General features: G+C 42.6%; 1 protein-coding gene across 2 annotated transcripts in view; it reads left to right on the top strand.

Moving 5' to 3' along the window:
* The window catches only part of MYOZ1 (myozenin 1), a 28,576-nt gene continuing 16,126 nt past the window's right edge, over positions 1 to 12,450 (top strand). Inside the window, exons 1-3 of one of the 2 annotated variants that reach the window (XM_081864412.1) lie at positions 1 to 202; positions 6,760 to 6,842; positions 11,891 to 12,072. In XM_081864412.1, coding sequence (XP_081720538.1) covers positions 6,767 to 6,842; positions 11,891 to 12,072 — 258 coding nt within the window. In that variant the 5' untranslated portion in view covers positions 1 to 202; positions 6,760 to 6,766. The remainder of the gene's footprint in view (positions 203 to 6,759; positions 6,843 to 11,890; positions 12,073 to 12,450) is intronic. The other variant, XM_081864413.1, reaches the window with a different exon arrangement.

Here is a 12,450-nt window from a genome sequence, read left to right as displayed (position 1 = left end):
GTCAAATTCGCAGCACTCCACATCAGCACTTTGTGCCGTGCAGACCCTGAGCAGGGAGCGTGTGGGCCCCCGGATACCCAGGGGGGTCAAGAAGAGCTACTAAGCCTCCTGCAAGACCAAGCAAGCGAAGAACGCCAGACACACCAAGGTCTGCTCTTGCTGCTGGAGGCTCTGCGGAGTGGCCTGTGCATGCGTGCCTGAGGTGAGTGCCTCCACAAGGTGATGGTGAGCCGGGAAAGCTAGCTAGGAGGGACGGGACATTAAGAGAGGGGGCAGAACAAATGGTGGAAAGTTTGCATTGCAGTGCAGTGCGCTGCCTGGCAGTGGGGTAAGGGGTTAACAGGCAAAGCAGGCGGAAAGAAGTACTTGCACCTGTGAGCCTGAGACCCCCTTCCTCCTGAAACGCTCCTGAAACCACTAAATCCAGCGAATCCTCTTTCCTACACTAGAACAGCAAAATCCTGCTGAAGTCCCGCTCTTGGGGACAATGACCATTACAGACATCCCTTTTTCTTGAAGCGATCCACTCAAAATTGTCACCGCCGGCACTGGCAGCTTCAGCAGTCTTAAGTTACCATCCAGGACATTTGGGAAGGCTGCCAACTCTCCCGTTCCTTTCGTGGCCTTACTAAATGTCAAAATAGATCAGATCTTTCTCTTGGATGTATCTCAGTATACTGCACATAAGGGTGTTTCCTCCCATGTTTCCCCACTTACTAACTTATCTCACTAAGTAATACTACAGCAGAAGTTCTTTCCCATTCCCCATGAGGTCAGGTAGTAGCACCAATGCCTTGCCAGCTCGTTTCTGCTCCTTTTTTCTATCACCGGAGCAGCTGTCCAGGATCTTGCCGAAGTATTCATACGGGGCATTTAATTGGCACATCTGCTGCCCTTGATTTGGAGATATACACATTTGGCAACTACATGACATGGAGTTCACACTTGTTGGATGGATCCCAGTTAGAAAGAAAAGTGTGGAAATCAGTAAATAACTCCATTCCAGAAGACATTTTGTTGACCCGTTGGGTTCTCATTTACTCTGGCCAAGGTGCTACACAGCAACAATCAGCCTTCACTTCTCACCTCAAACTGTTCAAAATGGAATTTAAAAAACCCCAAAACCAGTAAAAACAGTTTTAAGATGAAAGAGCTCTAGCCCAGCCTGAGCTCTTGGGCTCAAATGAGGAATTACAGGGTGAAATGTGTTTTGACTTTTGAGACAAGAGTAATGCTGTCCTTTGCCCTTGAAATCTAAGAATAATGAATGAAAAACCTTGCTTGCAATGGATACATTTCGCAAATCCTCTCAGTTTAATGCCTGCAATTCTGTACTTTTAATCAGAGACTGGAGAACAGATGGCAGAAACAGCAGAATTTAGATGTCCAGCTAGCTGATTTCTTCTTCTGCTTTAAATAGAAGGTGCAATCAGCTCCCTGGACAGCTAGATTCTACCAGTTATACCATCTGTCAAATAAGTCCTACCTATTTTGTCATGGCTGAGACTTTGGGGTGCAATTGCCAGAACTCTCCCACATAATTGTAGAAGCAAAACTGGAAGTCCAAAGGTGGTCTTGCTTTATTTTTAACCACTTCCACAGCCTTAATTTTAATGATGGATAGCAAATGAATGTAACAAATTCATCTGCTGAATTCCTTGTCTCAGACATTCCTCATCTTGCCAAGGGAAAAGCTGGAAGACAAAAAGGTGAATTAGGATTGTGTGGTGTAATAATATCCCTGTGCTTTTGTTCCTACTGGTGTAAATAACTTCTGCATTAGCAAAAACAAAAGTAATGGAAGGGGTTTTCCTATGCAATCGGTTTTTTGAGAAAAGAACTTTCTAAGGTTCAAGAGATTGTCCTATATCTATATTCAACCTTCAAAGTGTACAACAAAATACAACAGCAGATTAATTATCATTTTATTGCATTGATTATGACTCGGAATGGGTGAATAATTCAATTTTGGTTTATGTCAGTGTCTCATTTTTCCAATCTGAGCACAGTTCTCAACATTTCCACATCAGTTTCCATTTTTTAAAAAATCTCATGAACATTCATCAGCATTTTAGTGCAAATTTCTCTTCGTATATACATTTTTGTATGTAATTTTTGCCTAACGCATTTTTGCAAAGCATTTTATTTTCCCTAATAGTTCTGTTTCTCCAAAAATAATGCATTTTTGAATGTTATTTTCACTGATATATCCATTTTCATGCATATTTTATCCCAGTATGTGCACTTTTGTACACATTGCTTGGCTGGCGAACTGCACTGCAAAATTCGGAGACGTGTGAATTTTGAACAGTTGCATTTCCGTTCACATATTGTTTCGTAAAATGTGAATTAGGCAGATTCGCCTTTGTTTGTGAACTGAATTGAACCTATGCCTACCTTGTAGGAACGTGACACATAGGTAAATAGATCCATTTCTACACAGTCTTTCAAAAATGTTGAGGTTCTCAAAGGCAAAATGCAGTATACAGAGACCAGAGCGGCTGCTAAGGAAACCAGAGAACACTGATTGGTGAGATTCTGGGAAACATATAAGAAAATTTAAATTTCCAGTGAATGCTCATGATTTGGGGGCAATGATTTGCTTACTTTAATGGAGGAACCCCTGCACAAAACCTTTGGCTAATATAGTGGCTGCTTGCTTCTTGGGAGACGAGACACAATTTCTGAAAGGATGTGAAAAATATAGGAAATAGTGTGATGGCTGGGAGGATCACAAGAAGAGTTGTTTGCCCAGGTATGAAGTTGGCCAGTCTCTTTAGGCAGCCATATAGGGAGCAGCAGGAATAGGCCTGTAGAAGTGTGGGTACCGTTGGCATAGGGAAATGTCAGAGGGATGACCTGGGTGCTAAATTTAGGCTGTTCGGTAAGAAATTTGGGACCTCCATGGTGGCTTTCTCTAAATAGACCTCCTGTTCCCAAATAGGAGCAGTAGGGCAAGCAGAGGTTCTGATGATCAATGGATTAACAAGAAACCAGTAGTTCTAACAAGTACATTTTTCCCCGCTATTAACAAAGGAATATTCTGTGCAGGAAAGAGATTACAAGCCAGCAATGAATTTAGAACTAAAACAGAATGGAACTGGGCATTATGATACAGAAACACTTGAAGAAGTAGTTGCAAATTAGAGAGTGGTGTGGACATGAACAGATTTTGCGGGGGAGGGGGGGACTCCCAGCGAAATTGCTAAAATCTAAGCAGGCCCTGGAGGTCACACAAAAATTCCACAGTGCCATTTCCTTGAATAAATTGGCAGCCCCCTATAGCTGCCTTGACGTTGGGTGGGGGAAGGGGGTAGATCTAAATTATGGTTCTGCTGAAACCTAATTTGGTTCTTGGACAGGGAGAGCGAGATTAAAAATGTCTCTTAACAATTAAACTCCCTGGGGACTCCTGGTCAAATCATCACCTTCTCTGTCTAATCTATGAGGCCACCACTTTCCTGAAGTTAAGCAGGTCTAACCTCTAGGGGAACCACATGTATGACACTTCGGGTTCCATTACAGAAGAATGGGTAAAATGCAAGTGTAAGAAAATGGCCGCTTACTCAGTCTCTGGGTGGGCAGCAGTTGTGGAATTCCCTCTGCCAGCTGCAAAGAATGGTGGGATAATCCACCACCCCTAGATTTCAATTTGGCCATCAGGTGGCCAGAGGGCCCAGCTATAAAGGTCAGTTGCATCCAAGTTTCGGACCATATTCAGATCCGAGAAGGAATTTCCTGCAAACAAGATTGACCCCGTTTGGAGATTTTGCCTTCCTGATAACAAATAGTCACAACTTTTGGCAGTTAAGGCATTGGGTGGAATCCTTTAGTCTAATATCGGGTTGGTGTGAAGTGGTGTATCACCTCTAATGCAAACTGGAGCGATCGCAGGGTACTCCATTAGAGGGGTCTAGTGAGAACTCTGTCCAGAAGCCAAGCATGGGCCACCTATGTAGACCCATGTTTTGAGAAAGTCCCATAATCTCAGGCACAACCCCACTCAAACATCTGCCACCCACCTGGAGGCTGAAATTGAATATGCACCCAATGACTGAGCCAAAGCCTATAACTATAATTACCTACAACTATAATCAATAAAAGTTGTGGCCAGTTTTAAAATCCCAGAATGCTTTCTTGTTTGGTTTGTGACACATAAACATTGCCTAGGCCTTTGCTGCCTGGGTTGGGGGTCACTGTGAGTGGGTCCGCTATAGCGATGCAGGCAAAGAGCATTTCAATGGAAAACAAGCAGAATTACATTTGAGTAGAAATACAGGATTGTGATGCCAACGCAGAAGTTTGAGAACTGTCAAAAACTGAGGCGTAACTAATTTAGTCTTAATAGGCATTGCAAATGTACCCAAATATTAGTGAGGTGATTATAAGGAATAGGCCTAACCAAAAGAAGCTTTATGTGCGGTTGTTGTTTTTTAAATCAATGTAACAGAAAGGAAAGTGGACATATGCTGGACCTTTGCCATTGGGCTACTAAATGTGGAAGTTTATTGGTGCATTTTTTTTTCCTGGTGGTGGCTTGTCATGTGTGTGGTGATATTTCAGTGGGTGGTCCCTTTTGCCACACCCTTGCTTCCATTTGCTTTCCCCTAAGCACAACCTAACGGGACGCGGGTGGCGCTATGGTGTAAACCACTGAGCCTAGGGTTCGAATCCCTGCGACGGGGTGAGCTCCTGTTGTTCGGTCCCCGCTCCTGCCAACCTAGCAGTTCGAAAGCATATCAGAGTGCAAGTAGATAAATAAATACCGCTCCGGCGGGAAGGTAAACGGCGTTTTCGTGCGCTGCTCTGGTTCACCAGAAGCGGCTTAGTCATGCTGGTCACATGATCTGGAAACTGCGGACAAACACCGGCTCCCTCGGCCTATAGAGCGAGATGAGCGCCGCAACCCCAGAGTCTGGACCTAACGGTCAGGGGTACCTTTACCTTTACCTTTTTAAGCACAACCTAATCATAAATTTAACATAAATTTATACATATACCATGCACTTTGCCCCTTCTGTTCCCACCCCAATATATATTTTCCTCTGGTAACTCCACTTGTAAGGAGCAGATTTCACTCATTTCCCTCTTGTGTAACCTACACATATGGCTAAGCATAGGCAGTCCAATGGAAGAATGGAAATCACTTAACTGTTGCAGTAGGGGGCTAATCCTGTCCCATATTCATCTTTATTTCTCTTGGCCTAAGCTAAGGGTATTTTGAGGGTAGGGAGGGTATATGTTTTACCAGCTGCCAACTGTGCCTTTGACTGGGAATGTGGACAAAGATTGCACTTTTTGAAATCGCTTACAAAATGTCACGCAATTCGCTGTTTTGTGCCCTCAAGCACAGCGAGCGAGATTCTTTGAGCGATCGCAGGATTACAGTGCTCTGCGTGGTGGTGGTGCTTTTTAAAATGAAAAATCTTCTTTTCCATAATGAATTCTGCCATTTTAGCTTCCCGTTATACAAGTAATCTCCTGGACATATGGCAAGTAGGGTGGTTATTATTATTATTATTATTATTGAAAACCTGTTAAAATTCCCAGGAAATCTCTCATTTTAGGGGGGGTGTTCCCAAAGAAAGCTAAACAACTTTGCCCCCCAACTTTGTCTGGAGTTCCACTTTGGGGGATATGGCAGCCCTAAAAATATGTAAGATTACGCAAACCAAAACCATGCTAGAATTTGTAGCTGGAATTCATGTTGAGAAACATACAGTCTGTCAAAGTTTTTGAAAACAATTATGAATTTTGTACTTCTTTTTTTTTTTTTACTCTTTTTACAACAGACGTATCACATTTATGAAAGAAAACAAGGTTTAAAGTGGGATGGGTTCAATAACTTGAGAAAAATAAATGAAATAAGACAACATCACAAATCACATCGTTATTGATAACTGAAACCAGAAAGAATGGAACATTGATAACCCAAGCGAGAAACACATGGGGACACATATTGCAGACTAACCTGCATCTCTGGAATACCTGAAACAGGCAGCAATTGTTAGTGGCAGAACTAATTTTTTTGCTCAAGCCATGAGCACAATATAGATACTCCCAATGTTAAAAACAAAACAAAAAACACCTCAGAGAAAAGCACTATCAATAACTAACCTTATTCTGTTGCAACGTAGATGTGACCTTTAAAACAAAAAAGCAGCTATGCTTTTAAGTAACAGATTTAAGTAATAAATCTGATAATATGCAAACTAATTATCAGATTATGTTTCTGCCATACAGCATGTTGTATCAACTTCTATTAAATATTGCTGAACAGATTTCTAACAATATATCTGGAACATTTATATGGTCCAGTGTTAGCAGAGAATCTTCCTTAGCTTCTTCAGCCTAGAAATTAATAAAGAGGCTTCCTGGTCCTTTCTATCCTCCTCAGGGACATGCCACATCTCTCTCTCTGGCTCCGATGGCAGTTCCCTGACATCCCAGTTGGGGAACTGCCCGAAGAGATTGCTGAAATTGGCCAAAACTGCAAAATGTGCAGCCAGAATGAAAAACAGGTCATGTGCCATCATTGTTCCTTAGGGTTTGCTGGGGCTAGGAAAGATTCCAGAAGCATTTGTGTGGACTGGCCCCTTTTGTCTTGAGAGAGGAAGTTGGTAGACACCTTTTCTATATATGCCAGAAGGGGGAAGGGATTAGCAAACGAAAGAAAACTCCATTGTGAAAGAGGCAACAGCTCTGTATTTAACCTAACACGAATGAGAAGTTCATTTACGCTATTCTATTCTCGTACAGAAACAGCATGCCTCTTGCAGGAACCCCGGCTCCCAATAAGAAGAGAAAGCCTACTAAACTCATTTTAGAACTAACCCAAGAAGGTAAGATATATGTGCACCTGAACGCAGACATAAAATCCTCTCTGAGCACTTCCTCCCTTGAGTATCTGTGGAGTGCCAAACAGAGAACAAGCATAGAAGCTTCTATGAAAATGAAGAGGCACGAGTGGTTAAGTTACGGCTTATGTAGACGGACCACAACAGTCTCCTGCTTTCAAGAATATTTACAGAGCCAAAGGGCTCACCCCAAAGAGCCAAACTGTATGTGATGATGTTTAGTCACATGCAGTTGGTCTCAATTTTTTCCTTTTTCTTTTACAAGCAGAACCCTCAAGCAGAAGAATGGCACAGTGAGGGACACAATGGCTACCCATATTTTCCCAGCTGAGGAGAAAATATGGATATTTATTGTGGTCTCTCACTGTCACTGAAGTTAAGTCCTTAGATTTCAAGTAGCACTGCAGCAGCAAATGTTACTTAGATATACACTGACCAGTGCCGGATTTACGTATAAGCTAAACAAGCTATAGCTTAGGGCCCCACTTTCTTGGGGCCCCCCAAAAAGTTCACTATTAATATACTTCTAAATTGTATTTCAGTTCAACAATAACTTTGATAAAATACATATTTTGTTATGTGCAAATGGCTTTAGATACCTATTAGGTCCATAAATTACCATATAGCATATATTCAACACAAAAAACAGTGACAATTTGTTGTTGACAAAGGACAGCTAGACATATAAAGGGCCCCATTACCTTCAGTGGTTTAGGGCCTCATCAAACCTAAATCCAACCCTGACACTGACATATGTGCCTCTCCTGCGCTACACATTGAAAACAGTATTATGCCACTTTAAACAGTCATGTTTCACCACAAAGAATCCTGGGAACTGTAGTTGGTTAAGGGTTTTGAGAGTTGAAAGGAGACTCCCTATTTCCCTCACAGAACCACAATTCCCAGAGTTCACTAGGAAGAGGGATTGAGTGTTAAGCCACTCTCAGGATTGCAGCTCAGAGAACTCTGGGAACTATAGCTCTGTAAGGGGAATAGTGGTCTCCCCACAACTCTCAGCATTATTAACAAACTATAGTCCCCAGGATCCTTTGAGGGCATCCATGACTGTTTAAAGTCATAATACGTACAGTGGTACCTTGGGTTAAGAACTTAAGTCGTTCTGGAGGTCCGTTCTTAACCTGAAACTGTTCTTAACCTGAAGCATCACTTTAGCTAATGGGACCTCCCACTGCCGCTGCGCCGCTGCTGCGTGATGTCTGTTCTCATCCTGAAGCAAAGTTCTTAACCTGAAGCACTATTTCTGGGTTAGCGGAATCTGTAACCTGAAGCGTCTGTAACCCGAGGTACCACTGTAATGCGTTAGAGGTACAGACAGGGTGGTAAAGAGTTGGGAAATAAGTTAATTGTTTAATTATCTTGCTTTGACTGGAAAACAGGCATGGCTTGATTCTGAATATCTAGTTCTTTGACTTGTTGATGGGGGGGGTGCATAAATATACTTGCACAAGCAAGCCACACGAACCTCTGATTCAGTATTGTAAATGAATGGCAGCGCCTTGGCTGAAATGTTTCAGTATTGCTTGAAACCTTGTCGCATGGCCTCCAGCATGCTGTGCACATAGTTTATCAGCACAGCAGCCACAGCAAGTGACTGCTGGGGTTGGGATATGAACAGCTGTGACCTAAGAACCATGAGGGATGTTAATGGTGGCAGAAATTTTAGGACCAGGTGGCCTTCAAGTTTAGGGCCTCAAACATATGCAGAGCTCAGACCATGCAAGGTGAGCAAAATGGTGTTGCTCCGATTGTGTGGCGTATAACTGGGCTCATCCCAGCTCTGTACTGCGGAAACATCAACAAAATCACAGAGGTTCCGTTGTTACAGTTCTCATGCTGGATTCCTGCTGAGGAAGCAACAATGGAATCCATGAGAGGCAACCGGGATTGCTGCCTTAGAAATGAAATGTTAACAGCCTGTTTTGTTTGTTTATGTTTGTATGTGGTTGGGAAAATTAAATAAAAATATTTCCTTTTAAAAAATGGCGAAGACCAAAAATTGGCTTCTGCTGGCTTCCTTGGTGTCAGGGCTAGCGTACATTAGAATTTCTAATGAGCATAATCTGCCAATTTCTGTTTGGATTAGGATGGAAATCATCAAAAGTAAAAAAAAACCCCAGAGATACAGAAACTAAGAATTCTGCTGTCAGGTGTGCAAATGCCATTCCCATTTTCACTTGCCTGAGTCAAACATCTGTTCTGACAATGACCCATAGAGATCAGTCCTTTTCCTCTCTCTTTTTGACACCCAATATCTGCTGTAAATGGTGGAAGTGGACATGGCGAGAGAGTTCCGATCTCCACTTCATAGAATAAGCAACTGAGGTCGACAGGTTGGCATGAAGTAATTTTAGTTTGTAGGCTAGTGTTATTGCTTCTCAAAGGTACCGCCAACCCTGCTTGATGCCACCTGAGTGATATTGCCGTTAACTGAGAAAGAACCATTTGTCTGTGATAGCTGGTAGTGTGTAAAGATGGGTAAAGTTGCAGGGTGAGTAGAACAAAAAACTGAACATGTTCAAAACTCAGTGGTGCTTGCTAAGCAGGACAGATAGAAGTAAACATGGTTAAGACTCTAAATGTCACTTCCGGGATAGCCAGAGGAAATGTCACATTGTACAGATACTTTCTTCCATTGTGGGGCCATCTCTGCTCTCCACATAATACCACCCATTACGCAGCCCCTTCCTACCACGTCAAACTTATTGCTTAAGCTTGACAGGCGATGGCTTCTTTGCTGCTGCTCTTCCTCCTCCTCTCTAGCTCTCAGGTAATCTCACTCCCTTTCTACTGCTTCCTCCTGCAAAATTTTCTCAGCCTCATTCCCTTTATGACCTCCTTTGTCCCTTACACTCCCATTAATTCTGATAGCCTGGATCCAGAGGTCCTATCGTTGCTCTCTCCTCAGTCAACTGTTTGGTATTCCTGTCACTCCAGCTGTTCTGGGCCTGCCAGGGTCCCTCATCCCCTTGGCTCTGGGCTTCCCTGCTCTCTCCTGGCTTGGTCTATCCTTCATCTTGACTCCTTGTGGTCCTCCACTTGCCCTCCATCCCCACTGCTTCTGGAACGCAACCATGGCCAGCATCCCCCGGTCTTCCACAGGGAGAAAACAACACACAGTTGCTGAGGAAATAGCTGATAACAAAACCTTGTCTGTTATTTCCCCCTTCGTTGGAAGATCATAACAACTGCTTTTGATATGACAACATGTGGCTTTTCTGGTCATACTTCTTACATGAAAGAAACATGACTAGAAAAGGTACCATTACATGTACAGTAACAAACTGTTTGCAAGGACACACAATTTGATGTCAATAATGTAGGAATTTTTACAGGGCAAGATTGAGGCTTTTTGTGTGTGTCTTTTTGGTGATTAGTAACAAGATGGTGGCCATTCAAGACCACTATTTGTTTCTTCATTTATTTACTTATTTCACTCATTTCCTTTAGCAATAATACTTGCAAGGTAGTCTACAAACCAAAATAACAATGCTACCAATAAAATAACAATAAAACTATAATTGAAACCAAATTAATCAAAAGAAACATACCCGCATAGTAATATATGCTTGAGTCAGGAGAAAACATGCACAAAAGTATTGTAAAATAGATGACATTGGTGTTATTTTTCTAGAAAAAGAGGTGTTGAAACTTACAATGAACACTTCCCTCATTCTCTCAGAATGGCAATGGCGCCCACCTGACAGGTGCCAGAACTGAGTTCTGGAGAGTTCCGGCTGAAAAAAAGTCATTAATAACCTATTCAGAATCTATTTAAAAGCAATGAGAGTTCTCACAGAAGGGGATTCAACCATAGCAGAGCTGCTCCTGAAAAATCCTTGCCCCTGTGTCCATTCATCTAATCTTTGCTAAAAATGGGTCAGAGAGCAAGGCCTCAGCAGCTGATTTTAATGGCTGAGGTAAGTTTGTGTTTGCAGAGGAGATCCTTCAAATAACTTTTGAAAGGTTAAAACCAGCACTGAAATGACTCGTCGTTAACCAGCATAGTTGTGGTACAGAATCAATAACTGCCCTGTTCATCTCAGCAAGTTGGAGAGCCAGAGTTTGAACCAACTGCGCTCTCCAAACTGTCTTTAAAAGCAGCTCCACTTGGAAAGCATAATTGTAGCCCAGTCTAGATGTGACCTGTGCACTGTGGAGGCTGGTCCATTTGGGTGAATGGGGGCACTGCTCCATCAGTCTTGCTCTCAGCCAGCTGCTACCTGTTTCTTCCAACCACTCCAAGGGATGGCACTGCCTGTCTGCTTCCTGCTCCTCCTTAGTCTCAGTACCACCTTTATGTAACTCAACAAGGAGGAGTAAGGTGACTAAATCTTGACTGTCATTGGCTCTGGTTCCACCTACTGCAGATTTCTTTAAAAGGCTGTGGGGATCATACCCTGTTAGAAACAACATAGGTTAGGGCAAACAACGCAGTTGGTAGGCCACAAACCTTCAAGCAGTCTCCTCAGGAAGCGAACACTTGAAACCTAACTGGGCGGTATACCATATACACTCATGATACAGGTGAAATCAAAGTCAGAGTGGACTCAAATGATTTTTATCTGCAAAAAGTATCGAAAACCTGTCACAACAGGCCACTGATAGCTCCATCAGCTGCTCCCTTGGGCTTGGCTGCAATAAAACCTTCACCACTCTGAAAAAGGTCAGCTGCTTGGCACTGTGCAAATGTGTGTTCCCAAGCCTACATTTTGCCAATACAATGGAAATGGAATCAATTACACAATATTTACAGAAAGGACAGAAGGGTGCTTACCCCCACCAGCACATGTAGATTCTCTCTTACAATCCCAGGTCATTTAAGTTCTTCTTACCTATTATTAAATTATCAAGGGCCCATAATTTCCTTTCAGAGAAGGCCAGCTCCACCAGTCATACTTTATAGGCTTTCTGTTTTTTAACTGCTCTGGTTGCACTGGTCTGGAGGAATGAAGAAAGAGGTCAAAATGTAGGTTTCTTGTAGTTGTAACTTTGTCCTTGTTGTACACCTTCAGTCATGCCACAAGAAGGGTCCAAGCTGAACCTGGGGAAGAAGATCAGCATCCCCAGGGATGTGATGCTAGAAGAACTCTCTCTCCTCACCAACAAGGGATCCAAGATGTTCAAACTTCGTCAACTAAGGGTAGAGAAATTCATATATGAGAACAACCCAGATGTGTTCACCGACAATTCTGTGGTAAGTATAGGAAAGTATAGAAATGTGTGGTCAATTGCATTTGTCCATGGTGATCAAAAGGATACCTAGATGGTTGCACACTGTCAAAAGTGCCCAAAGGTAGGACCGGCTGTGGTTCCTGGTGAAGTTTGTTTTTGTGCCTATATAAAAGCTGGCCCTAATACAAATACTGATCTTCAAATTATGTGTATACCTCCATACAAATGCATGGTAGTTAATAATAAATCTCTTTTTTGGCAGCACTGTTGTTGAATGGTTGGATATATTCGGGAGGGGGCATTTGAAATCATTTGGGAAGCCAGATCAGACCCACAGCTCACCAGAGTGGTTTTGGGTTAGTAGGTTGGATTGAGATATAAGACATCGAAATTCAAATTC

The sequence above is a fragment of the Podarcis erhardii genome (genome assembly GCF_964252035.2).
Source record: "Podarcis erhardii genome assembly, chromosome: 5".
NCBI classification, from domain to species: Eukaryota; Metazoa; Chordata; class Lepidosauria; order Squamata; family Lacertidae; genus Podarcis; species Podarcis erhardii.
Note: the sequence above shows the minus strand (reverse complement) of the source record. Positions and strands in the feature narration are given on the sequence as shown.